We start from the raw sequence: 23,009 nt of genomic DNA, 5'->3' as shown, positions 1-23,009 counted from the left end.
GACTCCACTGTGTTTCACACATATGTCCCTAGTGCTGGGAATGAGACAATTAGTACAGCTAATGGGTCTTCCGCAGCAATAGCAGGAACTGGGAGTGTAATTATTTCTGATGTTATGAAATTAGAACACGTGTTACATGTGCCTTATCTAGCCTGCAATTTATTATCCATTAGTAAGTTAACGAAACAAGCGAGTTGTTGGGCTCATTTTTGCTGCACTCATTGTATTTTTCAGGACCTCTTATCGGGGAAGATGATTGGGAGTGCTAAGGAGCATAATGGCCTCTATTACCTTGATGAATCAACCGTGAGTAACCTATGGTCTCGAATTCAGTGCAATATTGCATCTACATCTGAGAAAAAAGACTTTAAAGATCTTTTGTTATGGCATAGGAGAATGGGTCATCCAAATTTCCAATACTTATGTCGCTTATTTCCTGAATTTCAATCAAATAAAATTCCTTTTTTCCATTGTACTGATTGTGAACTGGCCAAGCATCAAAGATCTAGTTTCAAACCTGTGGAATATAAGTCTACCCATCCTTTTTCAATTATTCATAGTGATTTATGGGGACCTGCTCGTATTCCTAATCGCTCTAACACAAAATGGTTTATCACCTTTATTGATGATCATACTAGAATGTGCTGGGTCTATCTGTTACATGACAAGTCCTATGTCCCATCCGTGTTTTCTGAATTCTACACAATGATCAAAAATCAATTTGATACTACTATTCAAGTCCTTCATACGGACAATGGAACAGAGTATTTTAATCAATCAATGAATCTTTTTCTCAAAGAACACGGAATTGTCCATAAGAGTACATGTCCTAACACTCCCCAACAAAATGGTATCGCAGAAAGAAAAAACAAACACCTTTTGGAAGTTGCAAGGGCATTACTCTTCACTTATAATGTTCCCAAATATTTTTGGGGAGATGCTATTCTCACAGCAACTTATTTAATAAATCGTTTACCTAGCCGTGTCCTTTCCTATGTTTCACCTCTTGAAAAATTAAAAGAGTCCCATTCCATAGCCCATCTTGACACCCATCTCCCTCTTAAAATATTTGGCTGTACCTCTTTTGTTCACTCTCATTTTTCTCACAAATTGGAACCAAAAGCTGTGAAGTGTATTTTTCTGGGCTATACATCAACTCAAAAGGGTTATAAATGCTTTGATCCTCATACCCGACGCCTGTACATTAGTAAGGATGTCACGTTTGTCGAAACTGAACCTTTCTACCCAAAAGCCTCAATTCAAGGGGAGAGGGGGAGTGACATGAATGACTTTCAGCCTTTGGATGCCATTTCTGAAATTCCTGAATCTCTTCCAGAATCCGAAAGAATACTTACAGCACCAGAAAACTCCCTTCCAGAACTAACAGATCCTAATTTCCTTGTCCAAAAACCCACCGAGCCCAGGATCCAACCTTCTAAGCCAGAAACTGAAGTGAAAAGTCTCTCAGAGAATAATAAAAATGCAGGTAGTGCACTGGAGAAGACACCAACAGTTTACTCTAGAAAAACGTGGAGGAATAAAGAAACTATTATGCCTGAGGCACAACCAGAATCTAAGCCAATAGAGGTCCCTGGAGCTGAGATTGAAGGAAGTGAGAGCCCCCTACGTGAACATGGAGGCGGTGAAATTGAAGAACCCCGTGATATAGACCTGCCTATAGCCCTTAGAAAACAACCCAGAACCTGCACACAACATCCTATTCAACGATTTGTGAGTCATCATACTTTATCTCCCCAGTATCGTGCCTTTGTAACTAATCTTGATAAGGTGAGGGTTCCTAAAGATATACATGAGGCACTCAGTATACCAGAATGGAAGAATGCTGTGATGGAGGAGATGAATGCCTTAAAACGAAATGGCACTTGGGAGATAGTAGAGCTACCTCAAGGGAAGAAAGTTGTGGGATGCAAGTGGGTGTTTACCCCTAAATATGATGCTGCAGGTAACCTGGACAGGCTGAAAGCACGATTAGTGGCAAGGGGATTTACTCAGACCTATGGTTTGGACTACAAAGAAACATTTGCGCCTGTAGCCAAACTTAACACCATCAGAATTTTGATTTCTGTGGCTGTAAACATGGACTGGCAGCTGCACCAATTGGATATTAAAAATGCTTTCCTGAATGGTGATCTAAAAGAAGAAGTGTTCATGACATTGCCCCCAGGTTTTGATGAAGGAAAACCCAACAAAGTGTGCAGATTGGAAAAATCTTTGTATGGTTTAAAGCAATCACCTCGGGCTTGGTTTGATAGATTTTCAAAGGTTTTGAGAATTGAAGGGTATAAGCAAGGGTTATCTGATCATACCATGTTTGTGAAGTCGGAAGGTGGAAAAAGGTGCATAATCATTGTATATGTTGACGATATCATCATTACAGGTGATCATGAAGAGGAAGTAACAAAAATAAAGAAGGCTTTAAGTCAAGAATTTGAAGTGAAGGATCTGGGCAACTTAAAATATTTCTTGGGTATGGAAGTTGCGAGATCACAGCACGGGATTTATGTGTCCCAAAGAAAGTATATCTTGGATTTATTGACTGAGACAGGCATGCTGGGGTGCAAACCAGTAGATACACCCATTATAGTAAAAAGGAAGAAAAAGGAACAAAAGAAAGATACAGAGGAAGGAAAAGATGAATTAGAAGAAGAGCCGGATGAGGAAGGAAATGAACTAGTAGACAAAGAAAGATATCAAAGATTAGTGGGGAGGTTAATCTATCTTTCACACACTCGGCCAGATATAGCTTTTGCTGTAAGCGTTACAAGCCAGTACATGTGTGATCCGAGAAAGAGGCACATGGAAGCTGTATATAGAATTTTGAAGTACTTGAAGGGAACGGCTGGAAAGGGGTTATTATTCAAAAAACAAAACCTGCGATCTGTTGAGATCTATACAGATGCGGACTGGGGAGGAGCAGACCAAGATAAGAGGTCAACGTCAGGATATTGCTCATTCGTATGGGGCAACCTTGTTACATGGAAAAGTCAAAAACAGAGAGTAGTCTCAAGAAGTAGTGCAGAATCAGAATTGAGAGCCCTAGCTCAGGGCATCACTGAAATATTATGGGTAAGACGTGTCTTGGAGGAAATACAGATCCAAGTAGAGTTTCCATTAAGACTCTACTGTGATAACAAAGCAGCAATTAGCATGGCATTAAACCCAATTCAACATGAACGATCTAAGCACGTGGAGATTGACAGACACTTCATAAGAGAAAAGGTTGAAGAAGGAGTTGTGTGCCTCATCTACTTACCGACTAGACTCCAAGTTGCTGATGTGTTAACCAAGGGTCTTCATAAGCCGTTATTTGATAATTGTATGAGCAAGTTGGATATGATTAATATCTATAATCCAACTTGAGGGGGAGTGTGGTCAAACTAAATATTTATTAATCGTATATATTATTATGAGTATATTTCGGGTAGATATCAGGGAGATAATTTAGTATTTATGTAGGAGATATCGTGCGATAACCAGATCTGATTCTAGCTCCATAATTCTCGGAGAGATAGTCGCACACTCCTTGTATATATCTGTATATTCTCTTTCGGTTCAGACAGAAGTTTTTACACAGTAAATTGCTACACATTGTATGTGGTGGAATGATGATGGGTTGTGAAGGTAGAGTGGTGGCATTAGATGGTTCACCTATTTTAAAGGTAGATAAAGGTGGAGGTTTGTTGGCTATAGTGACAAGCTTAGTAGAGATATTAGCTAGTTGGTTGGAAAACTGGTTCAAGGTTTATCTAATGTCAAATATATTGTCGGGGTTTTGGTGGACTAAGGTGGATTGCATCTCCTGTCGGTGTTCTAAATCACTGAGTTTTTCTGTTGAGGACCGCGTCTCCACTGGAGCCATGGCTAGAGAGACGGTTCTAATACCTAATGATAAGAGAGGAAGAGAGAAGGGAAGAGAGGAGGAAGAAAGGGACTATTCCATTCATGAAGACCAAAAGGCACAGGGCACAACACATATGCCTTAAACCTAGACACGTGTCAACTAAGGTCATACACTGTCAATGCTTCCTAGAATTTAGCAACATCTAAAAAGGCAATAACAACTTTACACATAAAGAAAATAAAGCCCCTAAATAAGGCAGTAACATATAACACATTGGCACTAAATTTAAATCTTTGCATCAATTCTGATTGAGTCATTAATAGTCAAAGATGTAGGCCACCTCAAAACATTATGAATATTGCAGCACAAATAGTTTCTCTGCATTTTCTTCTTCTTGTTGCAGCAAACTTCATTGTCAAGTCTTTGTTGAATATATTAATTCCTTTGCAAAATATCTGTTGATACCAATATCAGAAAGATTAGAGTATTTTCCCCTGGCTTTGTAGCTAACATTTTCATAATGAATTGCTGGTATGGATTGATCATATGATTCTTGCCTTGTCCAAGACATATAGATCTCTTGTGGCGGATACAATACAATCTCTACCACATCATCAACAGGTATCCTTGAATTAGGACGTGTAAATGTCCCTATGTGAAATAAAGGACATGCTATTGTGAGCCTTGGCTTAATAGATCTTTTCTTCTAAGCTGGAAGGCATCTCATTCTAGTAAATAGTAAACTGTGTTCTGCTTTGATTAACAAATGTACTGTGTTTTGCAATAGAAAATTATGCAGTAATGGTTACCACATTAGTCCAATCGAATTCCAAAATGACAATGGAATGCAATAGACAAAGACTGATTAACCATGACAGTAGTTGAGAGGTTTTGAAGAGTAAAAAGTGACGAAGCATTTTTCAACTTTCTGGCTTCTACCATTTCTTAAAGTGCAATCAATGTCAGTCCATCGGATTATGTCATTCCATTCACAACGCTACTCATTTTACTTCTTGATTACATTTCTCTGTATTTAAAATGATGTATTTAATATTCTATTTTGGACATTTACTACTTGCAGATTATCGTTTGCTCTTCGATAAAACATTTCCGTGGAGCAAAGAAAGATACAATACTTGGTGAGGTATGCATTATAGATTAATGAAATGGTTTAATTACATCATAAGTATTTATTTATTTCTATCGTTGTAATACCTGTGCAGTTGTACAAATCTTACACGGGCATATGCAGATCATCACTAATTCATCTGGTTGGAATTCTGGAATTTTCAAATATGTGCAGAGTATTGAATGACCAAGTGTCTATGACACTGTTTATTGTAAATATATTTCTTTAGACGTAGCAATATGCCACTGGATATAATTTGGCATTCATAGCATTTTACCAACTTGGGAAAGAAGAATGATGAATTTATACACGAAAATCTGAGGGGCTTATTAAACTAGGACCGTCAAGGAGGACAAACTGAAGAGAGTGACCCTAAAAATAGATGAAGCTGATATTACCTTTGCTTTGCAGTTAGTTTTCAGACTTTTAAGCCCTTGTATAGATGCCATTAGATTTTTCCTTTCTAAATAATTTCTATCAGTATTGGTTACTCATCATTCTAACAAATCGTTGTCATTTAATTTTATGACACAGGGAATCCGTTTTTTTAGAAACTGTCTTCAATGATTCTGCTTGGGCTAATGATTGACGGGTTTATTTCAGCTTGATGTTTGAGAATAGATTCTTCACTTTACAGATTTTCTCAAGGTTAGAAGCTCTTGCTATCTAATGTTTTTCGCAAGTTCTTATTTTCCTAAGAAAGATAAGCTTACTGCTTCTGCTTGGCTATTTTCAAATTCTTTCAATATATAAATTTACTGGATTAATTTCTGCACGCCCATATATGAAAAGGGCACAAACAAGTCAAGCTATAAGCCCGTAACTGTAATAAATTACTAGAAATCCTAGAACACGAATAATATTAGTTATAGGTACAATTTTTCCTAATTTGAAAGGCATTCATAGTATTTATAAACTATATGAAGTTTCAAATTTCAACCACTTTTAGGCTTTTCTGCATATATTTAACCCTACATCCTAATAGCTTTTCTTTCTGGGTTCATATGCAGTTGACATCCAGCAATCATAATGGAAAAAAAAGTTTTCTATTGTTTACATTATTTATTGATGGATAAACTATAAAGCCAAGGTGAATCAATTTCGCAGGAGTTTCCAGTGATGAAGTGAAAACTTCTTTAAGTATAGAGTTCTCCGTAGTTTTCTTGATGACAACTGCAATAGAAGAAACATTGTTACATGTAAGAGAAGCCCAATCATGACATTCAAGGATTGGACCTTTTCTCGCAAAAATTCTGTATCAATAATCGGCATTCTTTTCGATCTTGTAGTTATTGTTCATTCTCTTGTCTGTTGTATCACAAAATAATAAAAATATATATAACTATGTCCATTGTTAGGAGGTAAATTATTGGTTAAGCATTTTTTGGTCAATGGGTTAAATATCTTCAAGAAGCTTTTCTATCCAATTGGTGATTTATTATGCAAACACGTAGTTTGTGGCTGAAAAAAGAAGTAATTTCAGGTTGGTGTGGGGGCTTGTTTTTCAATTTTTATTTTTGTTTTTGTATTATTGTGAGAAACTATGTGAATTGTAGCTTTTATGGGGTAAAATATCAATAATCAGGAACTTGAAATTTAAGTCTTTATTAGTTGATATTTTTCTCTCGTTTCTGCGTACTCTTAAAATATAGAACTCCAACTTAACAAGCTAACTAGTTCCACGGTGACTGAGATTCTTTTTTTTTTTTTTTCCTTTTGTTTTTTGGTGAAAGATTCTTTTGGTTTCTGCCTATGGAGTGACAGCAAAACTAGTTTCATAACGTAGCAATTTTCTTGTTTTGGAGATCAAAATCGGAGAAAGGTTCGATAATCTAGCACTCTTATTTAGACCCCTGTTTTGAATCTCCATTTGAGGGTAACATCAACATATGGAATGATAAGCAAAATATTTTGACAAATATTATCTCAATTCTCAACTCGGAATGTTGTCCACGGAGAAATATGGGGAAATTAAGTGGAGTGTGCGATGGTGGGATACGGGGTACAGATTAGATTCTGGAATTATCAAATCTAATTAGAAAAAATGGGTTCTCATTTTTTTTTTTATCATTCACATAGATTTAAAGTCATAATCTCATACTTCAACGATTATAACTCATTCTACTAGAATTCAGGCATGATGGTTGCATAGGGCAGATTTTGTTGCATCATCTGCCCAACACCCCTCTGTTTTTGGCAATTGGCAATATCATCATTCGCTCGTCTTCCGACCAGGTATTTTTGTAGGCCTATTTACCTTTGGAACCTAAAATAATGGTGGCTAATTATAAGTACTGATTTATAAAAATTTCTTTTAATTATAAAAGCTAAGTTAATTAACAAAAAATTTTTGACTTTAAAATTAACTTACTTATTTTTAAATATAAATACTGTTAATTTATTATTAATGAAATGCTTGATTTTTTTTAATAAAATTTAAGATTTTTTTTTTTTGGAGAAATTCCATGTACATTTATAGGATAAAAGATAATGATTACCTTTATAAAAATATTTCTAAAAAAATAATCCGTTAAAAAAGATAAATGTTAGATAATAATGGAAGAAAAACACTGGAGTGTTTCCCATTGCCACCACCAGCAACTGTTTTAGTTGCAGAATTCGTAGGGAAAACAACGCAAATCTACCTTTCTGTCTGCTACGGAGAGATCGAGAGAGAGAGGGAGGGTGGGGTGAATGGAGAATCTATGGCGTGCTGCGACGGGTCAGGACCCGAGACCTGAAGACTACGATGGAATTGAGTTCTGGTCGAACCCTGAGCGAGCCGGGTGGCTCACCAAGCAAGGCGACTACATCAAGACCTGGCGCCGCCGCTGGTTCGTCCTCAAGCAAGGTAAGCTTTTCTGGTTCAAGGACTCCTATAGCGTCTCCCGCTCCTCGACCCCTCGCGGCGTCATCCCCGTCGGCTCTTGCCTCACCGTCAAGGGCGCCGAGGACATCGTCCACAAGCCCTGTGCCTTTGAGCTCTCCACCGCTAACACCACCATGTACTTCATCGCTGACACCGAAAAGGAAAAGGAGGAGTGGATCAACTCCATCGGCCGTGCGATTGTTCAGCACTCACGCTCTGTTACGGACTCCGAAGTCGTTGATTACGACAGCAGACGGTGACTTCGTGATGCATGATTTACAGATGCCCTCGATTTGTGTGCATAATTTGTCTTCCCAGTTGTAAAATTTCTCATAATCTTATGGAATTTGTTACAATTTCAACAATATGTTGTGTGCCGGGTGTCTTGGATTTTTTTATTGATGTATAATATTTTTGGAGTTGATCTCATCAATCTCGTTGGGTTTTTCCATCGCTTTTCTGATTGTTCTGCTGCTGGAGTCGGTAGGCATCCTTCGTTGCATCTTGCAGCACATTCCGCTGAGCTCTGATTCAATTTCCATCTGGAAAATTATTGACGCCCAATCATTATCCTTTTATTTGATTGTTGCCGTTTGATTTACTGCCCCGTCTCGACTCTTCTAAAAATTTTGTGGATTTTTTTCTTGTTGGTTATGACAAGTTGTTTCATGGATCCCATTATTCCTTTTTTCTTTTGATTTTGTCTCTAGAGTTGTGGAAGGTGATCCCGTTGATCCAATGTCTGTTACTGCTTCTGTTTCCATTTTTTGTGATGGCTGAAATCTTATGATAACCTTAGTGGAAGTTTTGCCATAATCTGGTGTAGGAGTGTTGGACAATCTTCTAATATTTCTTTCCCAAGCCTCGTTAATCCTCTCTAGCTTGTCTCTCAGTTTTTGCTGCATTTTACTTTAATCTACTAGCTTGTTCAGTTTTTGGCTGAAATCTTAGGGTATTGCTTTTGTCTCTGACAAAACGTGATGCTGCTATTTGCTTTAATCTACTAGCATGTTATTCAGTCTTAGCTGCGATTTAGTTTATCACGCTCTCCCTTCTCCTGTTCTCCCCTGAATTGTATTTATTTCTTATATACGGCTGCGACTCTGCGAGCAACCAGTTTTTCCCCCCTTAGCCAATTAGTTTCAACTTTCGAGTGTCCAGTAGTTGGGGTTCTCTTTCCTTTCTTTGTTTGTATCATTAGAAATTTCTGTTTATCTCCAATGTTAAAGTTTCTTGATGCCTTATTTTCTGAATAATAAAAGTACTTTACTTTGTGCCACATACCTCTTATACTCCTTCAGGTTGATACACCAAATTAATTATGCTTAAAACCCAGAATTTGACTTCTTGATCTCTCTGCATTTCCTTTGAACTTAAGTCATGGAAGATTTCAACGTGTTCTTTTCTGTCTATCTCTGGAAGTGTCATGTCTGTACTGAGGAAATTCTAATCTTACTTTGCTAGTTGAGGTCTGTTTTCATCGCACAATCAGTTCACTACATCCTGTGCAGAATTCTTTCTTCCCAGTGGATGGAAATTTTAACTTGGATCTCAAAAATCCCTGCTTGCCTCACATGTTCTACTCATTTGCTTTAAATATATTGCTTCTGACTGTAATTGACATGGAAGATGCCAAGTTTATATGACGTCATTTTATGTTTGAGCAACTGTTTGTATGGCATCGTGTTGTGTTTGAGCAATTGAGAGTAATGAAGTGGCTTATAGGTGTTTTATTTCTGGTGACGGGCCCTGAGGCCATTGTTGGTCATCATAGACAGCCTCTTTTAAGGCCTCATTTGGGAGAAAGGAGAATTGGAGAAATAGAAGAAAAGGAGGGGAGTGGAGGGAAAGCCACCCTATTTTAAAAGCACCTTAAGGGGGACCAATTGCATAGTATCAACTTGCTTCTCCTATCACCTATAGGCAATCCTGAGATCTTTGTATGGGTGTGAGGTTGGCTGGATGAGGAGCAATGGTTCATATATTTTTCTGGATGGAGGACCAGGGTTACGACAATTGGGATTTAGGACATTTGATTTCGTTTCCCCTCAAAAATTGGCTATCGGATTCTGAAGCAGTTTTCAGTGGGAATAGCATTGGCCCTGTGCCGGTAAATTTCTTTGTTCTTAGAAGTGAAGGGACTTCTTTACCATTTCGATATGGAATGATATAACATGCTAGCTATTATGCATGAATTGTGGTGAGGGAATTTGCCAATTAGGATTGTTGCAGGGGAATGTAGATGTAATGGAAGCTTTGGTTTGTAAAGCCCACCGTTGTTATCTCACATAGTAAATTATCTAGACCAATATATATTGAATGGTGTATCCTGATATTTTACTTCTGCTGATAAAGGTAGATAAGAAAATGCTTTATTTGGGGAACCAAAATCTTTTTTTTTTTTTTTTAAAGGGGGTGGAGTGTTGGGGAATCTCGTCTGAACCGAGTTGAGAGTTTTTTGCTTCATGCAGTGATTTCTTACATGCTATTGTGCTTAATTTCTCGTGGTATTGAACTGCTGGATAAATTCTAGTTCTTATCTGGTTGTTATAGTTATCGAGTCGTGTTCGAGGTGATTTGATCCCCTGTCATCCAGTCCTGAGGACCCAGCCTTCTGTTAACTTGCTGATTCTGCTTGCACTGCCTTTCTCATTTATTTACAGGACAATTTGAATATTCTGGAGATTCTGTAGTGTCTTGTTTTTTACTTTTTTCAAATTTCTGATTGAACTTTAGATATAACTATCTAATTGGATTAATTCGAATATTATTGGGCTTAACTGACAATAACTCTTTCAAATGTTTTTGTTTTTTTTCCATTTATACATACTGGAACACGATATCTTACATTTAAGTGGTCACAATCCCTTGTATGATATGTCTGATTGATTTGCTTCCTCTCGGGTTATACTTTTTATGGGAAGCGCCGTTTTGGAACTGCCTCACTGTTTTGTGGGTATCACTTTTGCAAAATCCTTGAAACTGCTTTGTGCATATACGAGTGTTCTGGTTTTCAATTTGGTAAATTGGTTAGCAGTCAGTTGTGTTTTCTCAGTTAATTAGATGCATGAGTTGTTGAGGACTCACATCACTTGTAGTTTGAGTTTGCAAGAAAAGCGCAATCAAAGTGGAAATCTAATAGTAATATCGCAAGGTCTGTTTGGATAATCCTTCATTTTATATAGTGGCGGAAGAAAAAACTGCATGTATATAAATTAGGATCATTTTTTTACACTCACGGACCTGTGATGGATTTGTTAAAGCAGGAAACATTATTTCGTTGAAGAAAAGTTAAACTAAATAGTTGAGCAGGAATTGAGAATGCAAATGGAACACGTATTTTCAAGGGGCTCAGCAAAATGTCTTGTTTCCAATTGATTTTCCGCCAAAAACAAAGGAATATGGCATTTGATCATATAAAATGCTCCCAAGTCACGTGTTTAATTGCATGTCTCAAGTGTAACATTTATACATGACACATGTAAAGAGAAACTCTTATCGATAATAAATTAATTATCATGAAACTACGTGATACATGACACATGTAAAGAGAAACTGAACTAAATAACAACCGCAACATTCTAAAAGATTGGAGAAAGGCACATAGTTAAACTTTTGAAATAAAATCACTAGACAATGTGCCTGATTGGATAACATTAATAATTAATTTTAGAAGCCAAAACTATAATTTTATGAAGAAAATATCAAAACACTCATACTAAACATCAAAATCAATTATGAACTCCATGTATTGCCTTTATTTAACGAATGAAGTGTTAGTGAAGTTGTGTAAAAGTTTGAGTTATAATCTCTGCATCTTACCAATAAATGATACATGCTGTAAAAAGCCGAAGTTGATGCACAGGAGGAGGCAAGCGTTTGGATTTGCAAAATGGTCAACAAAACTTAGAATTTGAATACCTTCTTCAACAGTGGAATGCTAAAAAAAAAAAAACGAATGTTAGACCGTTCTCGAAACTCAATCAAGATTACGATCTCTAAGGCGAATATAATCGGCGTAAGATAGAGGGAAGTTTTCCTCTTGATGAGAATAAGCAGAACCTCCATGGGTTGAGATATCAAGGCCTGTAACTTCATCGTCTTTGGAGATTCTTAACAGCCTAAGCTTGTGCAAGGCATAGAACAAAGGGCCCATGGTAACACTAACCCAACCCAATATAGATAACAATTCAATAATTTGGGCTCCAATTAAAGCCCATCCACCTCCTAATAGAAGCCCATAGGGTCTGGTAACCCCAGTCACGCCTTTGTCATAGACTTGAATCACAAACTCTTCCTTGGCAAACAATCCCGTGAATATCAAACCCCAAGCCCCACACCCACCATGTAATTGGGCCGCCTCTAATGGGTCATCATAGTTCAATTTCAGGGCCAAGATATTGAGCCCAATCAGGACCCAAGCTGAAACAAACCCACAAATAATGGCGGCCCATGGCTCAACAACCGAGCATCCGGAAGTGATAGCAACAAACCCCCCGAGCAACCCGTTGCAAACATCTATTGCATCCCAGTGGCCGATTATTAATCGCCGACCAAACAAGGTTATGATTCCGGCTGTTGAACCGGCTAATGTAGTCACAACCGCAGTTCGACTGATGGAGGTCCAATTACCCTCGTCGGATGTGTCAGGATACGATAGAAGAATCTTATCAAATGAACCGGGATTAAACCCAAACCACCCAAACCACAAAAGGAACGTTCCAAGTACCACGAGACTTGCATTGTGGCCTCGGAATGGCACTGGCTTGCCGAACGCGTCAAACCGGCCCACCCGAGGGCCTAATATGAGCGAACCCCAGAAACCAGCTACAGCACCAACCAGATGCACCACTCCGCTCCCAGCGAAATCAATGGCACCTGACCCCAGAAACAAATGGCTCGACCCAGTACTGAGCCAGCCGTCGGAGGACCAGACCCAATGGACCACAACTGGGTAAACAAAGCCCGTGAGAAAAAAACTGAAAACGAGATAAGCACTGAACTGGGCTCTCTCAGCGATAGACCCACTTGTGATGCCTGCTACGGCTATTGCAAAAGCCCATTGGTAAAGATAGAAACTGTAATCGTAAGTGCCATTAGGAATGCTAGCGAGAGCAAACAGATTAGTACCGATGAAAGGGTTAGAACTGGCGCCGTCGCCGAAGGCAAATGCGAAGCCGAAGAGGTAGAAGGAGATGCTTCCAACGACGGCGTCGACGACATTGGTGAGCATAATGTTGACGGCGTTCTTAGCTCTGACAGAGCCGGCACAGAGCATGGCGAAGCCGATTTGCATGACGAAGACGAGGTAGGCAGAAAAGAGGAGGAAGATGGTGTTGAGGGAGTATGTAACACTTTGCTGCCATGAGGCCTCCATGAGTAAGGGAGACAAGGAAGAAGCAATGAAAATAGAAAGGTTGAAGATAATTTGATTTGATAATGCGGAGTGTGTATGGGCGTGGTGGGTTTGAAAAGTAGTTAAGGAAGATATTGAGGATGATTTTATTTGATGACGAAGAACTATTTTGTATTTTGTTTGTTTGTAGTTGAGGAGAGTTTGAAAGGTAGTTACAATAAGCTGTCAGTAAGCAAGCGGGCGTTCGCCTGTTTGGTGAATGTATGTTGAAGAAGACGAAGAAAGGTAGTTACAGGAAGATGGAGATAAAGAACAAGAAAATTCCGAGAGGGAAGGTAAAACTGAAAACTGAAAAGAAAGAAACAAGGTGGAGAAGATGCAGTTCTGCCCCTGATTTGCCATGGAGAAAGTTTATCGAGGTCACCGTGCTGCGATGTTGCTCCAGGGGATTTTTGCTTGAGAATAATAAATATATTAAAAATATCAAAAGTCCGACAAGAAAAAACTGAGGAAGCAAGAAGTTATCAAAATTCAAAAGTTTGAATTCCGGTGCACTGACAATTTTTTGAATTATATATTTTGAAAAGTGTTTTTGAATATAATATTAATAGTAAAGATTTTAATTTTTATGCTTTATAATTTTTGCTAAAAAATATGTGACTAAAATTTTAAATAATAAAAAAATAAAAAGTTTAATATATTATAGAAAAAATATATAAATAGTTCAATATATTTTTTTATCTTTAATTATAATATCTCATCCCAATTTATAATATACTTTTAGAAAAATTTGACATTTCAAAATATAAAATGTTTTAATAAAAAGTAGATTTTACTAATGATATTTTTCTCATTATATTGTTAATCTCTTTAATATTCTTTTATAAATAAAATATTAAATGAAGAGTCTTTTTAAAAGTTTATATTTTTATTTTAAAAAAATAAAATTATCAAATGCATTTTTGTACAAAGGTGTTTTATAAATTGAGATGGGAGAGTATAATATTAGTCATTGACAAAAGAACATAAGGAGTTGAAAGGTAGCATGATAAAATCAAAAATTAAGTACACACTTAACTCTCTCATTTAATACCAATGGCCGAGTGTGAGCTTTAAAAGCTAGTCACTCTATGAAAATTCACTTTTGTGTGTGTTTAGTTTTTGATTTACATGTACAAAAGCATATCAGGGGATCAACTATTTCTTAAATTCAATTCAACCATGTTTGGAATGTGCATCTACACCTTTTTTTACCCAGGCAACATTTACATTTTAGGAAGTGTCAAAAACAGATTCTAAAACCCAACTTTTGTTTATCCAAATGGACCCTTGGTACCCATGGATACATGAGATACGTTGATGATTAGCTGGTCCTGCCTAGAGGGAATAGTTTAAGCTAAAGCCTAAACCAAATGCCATAAGCAAAAGATTTATATTATATATATTATTAAAAAAAATATAACTTTAAGTTCACACTTTACCCAAGTATTGTTATAAATTCTTATACTTTTTTTTAGTGTTATAAGTTTTTACACTTTTATTTTTCAGTGTTCTAGATCTCTATAACACTGATTATGAAAAGACTTAAAATACCAAAAAGTAAAAGCGTAAAAACTTAAAACATAAAAAAAAAAAATACAGTGACTTACAGCAAAACTTGAATAAATTATAGGAATCCAAAGTTATATTTTTTTTTATATTATTACTATCATGCTTTGAAAACCGATTTGCACGGCTTTGGTATAGATCTTAAGTACTATAAACTAAATATTCTTCAATACACAACTTATTAAATATTTCATATTTAATCATTTATAATTTTTTATAAAATTATTTATCGTTTCTTTTGAATTACACTTTATATTTTTTTAATTATTTTTAATATGTTAACATTTTATCTTTATTAAGTTACCTTATTTTTATATTATTATTTAAAATATTTAGTCTAACATTTAAAAGTGTACTAATTTATTTAGAACTAGCTTGATCACGGTTCAATTCAGATCATACCATTAATTTGACGACTGATCTGATTTTTATTAAATTATATATGTACTTAACACTGATGTATGTATTTTGGAACCAAGATCGGATGCGTCGTGGGACAAGAAGTCTTGATCTATTGAATAAGATCCACTATATAAATTGCACAATTTCGTTGAAGTCTACCTGCAATTCTTTCAATAAATTATTAACTAGAGGGTTTCAATCCATGACATTCTTAACTGTCAATTTTTTTAAAATATAACAAGTAAGCTCTGCTGATTATCTGCCTCTAATTTTCTCTATAGTGCTAAAGATTAGCCCACGGGTATGCTCATGGATCACAAAAGTAAGAGTTTTTTTTTTTTTTTTTTGTTTATTTCAAGAGAAAAGACTTACTTTTTATATGGCTAAAGATTAGCTCAGGGGTCCGCCAAAGATCTGTTAATAGTTAATTATATACATACTTTATAGGGAGAATTTCATTTATGACCAAGGTGGGTACATATTTTCTAGAAAAAATATCAATTAAAAATCGTTAGAGAAAATTTATATTAATTAATGATTATTTATTGTTAAAATTTAAATGGATACTTGTTAATTCAAATTAATCTTTTATCAACAAGTATCCATTCAAATTTTAACAACAATTTATTCTAAATTATTAACAGTTCATTTGGGCTTTTTTATTTTGATTTTGATAACAACTAATTCTTGATTAATATAAATTTCCTCCAGCAATTTTTCACCACTATTCTTCCTATTTTCTAATCACACCCAAATATTTTTGAAATAACAATACAAGTTTTAAGGACTACAATGAAATTAAATTTCCTGGCAAGGTGACATATTTACCCATAGTATTTAAACAAAAGTAAATGGCATATGAGAGAAGCCATATTTGCAAGTAAAATTATAGACTTGACAGTAACATAAGACAATTTATAAATAATATTAAATGTCAATGATTTAACAAGTCTTAGATGGTTTTTACACAGGATGAATATTGCACAAGTTATATTCTAGTCTTAAGATTTTACAATTTACAAGTGAAGCTATAAGAGAATCTGTGTTAATTTGAAGACAAGTATATTATCAAGTTTTACAAGATATTTTACTTGTGCAGTTAATAATTTAACAAATCATGTATAAATTTACACTTACAAGTAGTTGACAAGTTATATAAGGCAATCTATAAGTTCTTTTAAAGATTCTATAAATGACATTAGTAATTTAACAAGCTAATCATGAATAGTTTTACTCGAGATAAATATTACATAAATAATATTATAGCCTTAACAAATAATGTAAGGGAAATTATACTTGAAGTTTAGGAAATTTACATTAGTTTAAAGACAGGTACATTATCAGACTTTATAAAAAATTCCATGCTTGCACTTGTGATGGTATGCCAAGATGCACCCTAATGAATCAAACATCCATTTAAATGTACAAAAGAACTTACATATATGACACATTCAAAATATTACAACCCATTACCAAAGAGTATATGGATTGTGTACATGTGCACAATAGTTGTTTCCCCAACTAATCAAAAACTCTAAACTGAGTTACATTAATGTGCGCAATGAAGAGTGCTTGTGCTTTGTTGCAGCGTTGATTTAAACAAACTTTGTATAGGTGAGGGTGGTGATCCACTTTGAATACGAGCAGATAGAGTTGAGCTTTTTATGTCTAGGTCCTATATTGGTGGAGAGAGAGAGCTTTTATCCAAATGTATTTGACCTATCCTACAATCAATAAATTATATTAAATAATTAACAAATCATGTCAGGAATTTAACAAGTAATTTTACAGCCAAAGGTAAAATATTAAAATATAATACTCCAACATCTAATTCTGAACATTTTATAACTGTCCCAGCATCAAACTCCTTGTAATCAATGTACGTAAATTCAGATGTATTAATTCAATGCATGTACAAATTACTTCCTGCAGACTTATGACCATTAGAAACTAATATTTCTGATTATTCCAACACCATTAATACATTTTTAATGCATGTAGTTAACTCTATATAAGGACAAAATGCTTCTCAAGAATCAAATGCAGCTTCCTTACCAAAGCAAAGTGAAAGAATCCACCAGAAGCAAAAGGTAATGGGATTCCTTAGCTCAGACCTACGTAATGGAACCCTGGGCAAAGTAAACGCATAACGAAAATCACAATCCCTAATTAAAGAAGCAAAACTCCAATTTCTTGGGCTTGAACTTGAACTATAGGCTGCCATCTCGACTTCCCTCCAACTGCAAAAGCAAATGTATCTGACAAGTTATATCAGGGGTAAGCCATCATTTAAAACCTCACATGCCCAAACAGATCGAAGAAATAGCCCAAAACTATCAAGGGCTTGCCATTAACATGACTTCCAACACTGGCTTTTTTCGTGAATGATGTTATGTAATGTTATGAGGCGCTTTATCAAATCTTTCTAGTTTTCTTATATAAATAAATAATTTATTTTCACATTTTTCATCTTTGTTTTGTGCGTGAATATAAAAGATAATTAATATATTATTAAAAAGTTAATTAATTTTATACAATTAACTTAAGATAACTGTTCTTATAAATAAATATTATATGATACTTAACACTTTCCCTATATACAATCAATTCCCAAACCTTTTTTATAGACCATTTTTTCTATTATACAATTTTTTAAGGTTTTTTTAAAATTTTGATGACAACTCTTATTTTTTTATATTTATCAACCTTTTCTCATTGAAAAAGTTACAATTAGGGCATGACAGCATTGGAAGAAAGAAAGAAGCGAGAAGTAGGGACGGTGATAGCTGTGGAGGAGGAGGAAGAGCGAGAGAAGAAGACAGTGGCTAAGCCTCTTAGTCAAGCCTCTTTTTTTTTTTTTTTTTATGAATATTTAACTGAAGGTAATATGATCATTTAATTAATAAAATTTATTTCATTTGAATCTCGTTAGCTTGCAGTGAATTTTCGGTGCTTTTTGAACCTCATCTATAATTAAATCTTATTTATGATCCTATAATAAAATTCTCCCTAATTTATATAATTATATTGATAATGATTTTCTTTTGGCCAGAATATAGATAATGATTGATGCTACAGATAAATTGTATAAAAAACTTTATTACAATAACGATTTAAAAAAAGCATTATCGTCCCAGGTCCATCGCCAATCATAGCCTAAGCTTTGAAGCAAATATAATGACTAGATTATGAGTTGCGTCCACCAAAGCGCCTCTGCCTCTGTTGGAAGGAAGCCAAGGCTTCCACAAATTGCTGCTTCCCAAAATCAGGCCACAGGGCTGGATCAAAGACCAGTTCTGTGTAGGCCAATTGCCACAGCAAGAAGTTGCTGACTCTAAGTTCTCCACTGGTCCGAATCATAAGGTCTGGGTTTGGGAACTCCGTGCAACTGGTTTCAAGTTCTTCCTCAATCAGGCTCTCGCTGATGTCTTCTGGTTCCACCGCGCCTTCTTTCACCTTCTCAGCTATGGCTTTACATGCTTGCACGACGTCGTACTTACCGCTGTAGCTAACCGCCACTATCAATTGGAATAACGAGTTTTCCTTTGTGCTTTCCTCTGAATTTTTTATCATTCGCTGCAGAGTTTCTGGGAGTTTTGTCGTGTCTCCTATTACAGAAATTCTGATTCCCTCACTGTAATATATATACCAAAATATTTAAAATTAGAAAAATAATTAATGATTAGTATAGTTTTTGGTTGTTTCCCATCAAGATTACTCCCTTTAATATTATACAAGACATACTTAACCTTAGGTTCCCAGTAGGTTTTAATTTTCTTTAAAATTGCATACTCATTTCATATTTATTATTATTATTTAATATGATGTCTCGATTAAAAAAATCTTTTTAATTATACTTCTAATATTTTAAAAAAATCTCATTAATTATACTTTAAAAAACTTAAAATGTTTTATATTTTTTTACCATCTTACTTAAAAAAATGCTTTCTATTTTAAAACGGAGGGGTATATAATATTCCTTTTAATTCTATTTATAAATCACTTTTAACATATTTTATTAGAATTAATAAATAATTTTAAATCTTAACACCTTTGTATTAAAATTTAATAAATCTTTACCCCTGGCTCAATGAAGAATAACAGAAATTATTTTCTCTCATTTAATTTATAAAAGATAAAAAATGAACATAAAATAATGAAAAAAATTGGCTAGGTTCGTGCTAAAGTGTGGGGAGAGCTACCTCTTGAAAGCGTCAATTTCTGTGCTTATTGTTCTTTCAAAGAGGTTCATCAAAAACTCAACCTCCACCTGCACCAGAACCGAATCTCAACATCAAAAGGCCACTCGCTAAAAAGGATTGTGTTATCAAGAAGAACCACCATTCACGGGCTGTTTATCCAGTCATCATTACGGTTGAATCTGGTCCCGTGCGAGAGAGATAGTTTGATAAAAATATTTAAAAATAACACAATACAGAAAATGATCACGATGAAACAATAGAGGGCCTTAAAATATTGAAATGTTAAAAAATATATATGTAATTTTTATTTGCTGTTAAAATACTTTTAATTATTTAAACAATTAATAGAATGTCATTTATGAATTTAAAGAAGACCACTTATAAATAAAAGAATCACTGAGCATTCATGTCAATATTACGGCAGAATCTAGCCTCATGCAATTGCTAGAGAGGTAATTTAAAAAAAAAACATTTAAAATTGAAAAGGGAAGAATTTATTTTATTTATTAACCAAATTTATAATTAATTTCGTATATACCCATTTCAAAAATAATAGTAGGCTTAAAAGTAGTACTCTTTAAAATTATTAACACTTATTAATTATATATTATTTCTAAACAATATTAAATGAAGAAATTTATTTTAAAATAAAATTAAGGAAAAAAAATCCTAAAAGTCTTTGTCATAATCATAACAATTAACATCAGTTTACTATCAAAAATTTCTAGATAAAACTACCTTGATGTACAGTCTATCAATATTCACAAAAAAATAAAAAAATAATACTTTTTCTATTAAAAAATACAAAGTAATTTTAATATTTCAATATATAATTAATGTTTTTTTTTAAGTACACATAATAAATAAATTATTTTATATTTATTTTAAAAGTAAAATTTTTTATTAAATAAAAATAAATTTAGATAGATAATATTAATATAAAAATAATTAATTATTTTATTCGAATATGAGATTCCTGTAAAATATGTTTTATATTTTTTTAATGAATAAGAGTAGAAAATATTCGCTAGAGTGACCCAGTGTAGGTCCAGTTATAGGCTCAACCCAACCTGTCTATATACATTGAAGTAGACTGGGCTTACAGCATTGGTGGGCTCATATAGGGCAAGCAATTAAGTAAAAGAGGTTAAGGGAAAAAGTGACTGAAGTCCTGATCCTGAACTATCTCACTAGTCATTAGTCAAAAGTCACAAGACAACTAAAAGTAACAACATCCTTAGATTCTTACATCCAAAAGTATTTTTTTTTTTTTTGAGGGGACAAAGAATCATTGCACCAGTTTGTTAAAACAAGAAATGAAGAAATTGGTTCTATATGCGATTTTGTCATTTTTCTCAACCACTATAAAGGATTTTTGCACAAAAAATTATTATTTATATTTATGCTTATCTTTTTACATTCAAATTAAAATAATTATACTTATAACTATAACTAATAGTAACTAAATTGAAATCAATATATACAAATAATAAATTCAATTTTCATTTAAATACCCTTTTCGTTAAAAAATGTAATACATTTTTAACTGAATCTTATCTCTTAATAAAATAGTTATCTACTTTCAAACTAATTTTATATTTTTATATTTACCCCTATTAAACATCATACAATAAATATAAAGTCATTATCAATAGAAGCACTTAAAAAAAGCAATGATTATACCTCAAAAAATTAAAAATATCTTATATTTTTTAATATTTAATTTTTTTAAAAATATATTTTATTTTTAAATGAAGAGAGTAACAAATTAAAAATTACTCGAAACAAACTACAGGAGAGGAGTACTCATTTTTATCTCAAATCAATACCAATCCATATTGTTGAACTTTAAAAGCCGCTTAACCATCCCTGTCATATTTGAAATAATAAACTACAGGAGAGGAGTACTCATGTCTGGGATTAATAGCGATTTTAAAAATCTGAATCATATTTTTAGAACTAAATAATAAAAAATTTTAATGATTATTTAGTATATATTACCAACGGCTGATTTATATTTAAGAATTATTAAGGTTACCAATATAAAATGGTTTTTCATATCATAGGATTTAAATTTCACGCCTTACTAAAATTCCTTGCCACTCAATCGAACAAGTGATGATAAAACAAATAGTCCAAAGTTCTAAATATATAATCTTTTTATAAAGTATTTTTAATTAAATTTTATTTTTTAATAAAATTATTACTTACTTTTAAACTAATCCTATTTTTATATATTTATCTCTATTAAACACTCTATAATAAATATAAAATTATTATCAATAAATATATTTTTAAAAAAATGAACAATAATTATATCTTAAAAAATAAAATTAATTTATATTTTTTAATATTTAATTTTTTAAAAAATAATTTACATATCTAAATGAAGAGAGTATATTTTTAAAAACTATGGTGCAACTTAATGCTTCCAACAAAACAAAAAAATCTAGATGCCAGACAGCATATATATTATAGAATTAAACATCAAATTAACTACTTTTGAAAATGCTAGTTTTCGTCGATAGTCAGAATGGATCCTTCATTCTATTTTGTTTTGTTGACCAATTTTTTTTTTTTATCTTTAAAATATTATTTTTATTTTTTTTCCTGAAGAAAAAAGTACTGTCGAAGAAGAAGATATGACATCTCCCCAAGTAAAGAGTCGAGAAGCGCTGAAATGCTATCAAACCGAAATTCAAACTAAGATAGCTGCCGACGAAGAACTAACCTTTGGGCGAACCCAATTATCATACGAAAACGCGAAAACGGTCAGAACCTTAATCCCCCAACTACAACACAGTTCGATAATCCTTCTCAGCGACTTCACGCCAGCTTCGTGACCGGCCGACGGCGACAACCCTCGCATCTTAGCCCACCTACCGTTTCCGTCCATAATTACCGCCACATGCTTTGGTATCAGATCCGGTCGCAGCTCAGGTGGCAGCGGCTCAGGCTCCCGAGACGGTCTTGAGCCGACGGGTCCGTCGCTCGACTCGCCCTGGACCTCGACGGCGACATTTGGCGAAGCTAGAACGATACCGCGACTTCGAAGATTGGGAACGACGGGCATGGAAGGGTATCGGTGTGTTTGGTAACGAGGAGAAGAAGGAGAAGCGTGATGTTTGGGAATTGGAGTTAGAGTATTCTCCACGGAAATAGGAAGCCTCCGCAGGAACATGGTATCCCTGGCTCGGAATTGGAGTGGGTCAGTGGGTGTTTCTTGGCGCCACGGAGACGTTAGGGATTGGCTTCGTTAGAGAGCGAGTCTCTTTATTTATAAACAAATCTCTGTGGCGAGAAATAAATGTAGATAATGTAATAGTAAAGCGGATATTTTGGGAGAATTACTGTGAAGGACCAAAACGGGGGAATATTTAGGCTAAAGTACCTTAAAAATGCTATTTATGTTAGAGGACCCAACAAAGAAAAATTAGGGAAAATCATCCCCACATCGCACGTAAAAAATCTAAATACAAAACAATTAAATAATAATAATTGACAACTATACAGCAGTAATTGACAAATTTAATAGAAAAACATGGGATTTTGAAGTAATTTTATGAATTTATAGGACTTTT

At 34.3% G+C, this 23,009-nt stretch overlaps 3 protein-coding genes across 3 annotated transcripts; 1 reads left to right on the top strand and 2 right to left on the bottom strand.

Moving 5' to 3' along the window:
- Nucleotides 1-7,630: 7,630 nt before the first annotated feature.
- On the top strand, nt 7,631-8,293 carry LOC129318663 (pleckstrin homology domain-containing protein 1). The gene has a single exon (XM_054963552.1). It carries the CDS (start codon nt 7,686-7,688, stop codon nt 8,118-8,120), a length of 435 nt encoding a protein of 144 aa, XP_054819527.1. The 5' UTR covers nt 7,631-7,685; the 3' UTR covers nt 8,121-8,293.
- Nucleotides 8,294-11,440: 3,147 nt separating this feature from the next.
- LOC129318745 (ammonium transporter 1 member 3-like) lies at nt 11,441-13,665 on the bottom strand. The gene has a single exon (XM_054963681.1). It carries the CDS (start codon nt 13,235-13,237, stop codon nt 11,840-11,842), a length of 1,398 nt encoding a protein of 465 aa, XP_054819656.1. The 5' UTR covers nt 13,238-13,665; the 3' UTR covers nt 11,441-11,839.
- A 4,617-nt stretch (nt 13,666-18,282) lies between these two features.
- LOC129317079 (dehydrodolichyl diphosphate synthase 2-like) lies at nt 18,283-22,677 on the bottom strand. The gene is made up of 3 exons (XM_054961416.1): nt 22,160-22,677; nt 19,429-19,496; nt 18,283-18,860 (listed from the first exon to the last, which is right to left on the bottom strand). The coding sequence occupies exons 1-3, from the start codon at nt 22,607-22,609 to the stop codon at nt 18,413-18,415; spliced, it is 966 nt and encodes a 321-aa protein (XP_054817391.1). The 5' UTR covers nt 22,610-22,677; the 3' UTR covers nt 18,283-18,412.
- Between the last annotated feature and the right edge of the window lie 332 nt (nt 22,678-23,009).

This window comes from Prosopis cineraria, unplaced genomic scaffold, assembly GCF_029017545.1.
Source record: "Prosopis cineraria cultivar Desert tree isolate PC_DT_omini unplaced genomic scaffold, ASM2901754v1 PC8, whole genome shotgun sequence".
NCBI lineage: Eukaryota > Viridiplantae > Streptophyta > Magnoliopsida > Fabales > Fabaceae > Prosopis > Prosopis cineraria.
This window is presented reverse-complemented; position numbering and strand designations above follow the sequence as displayed.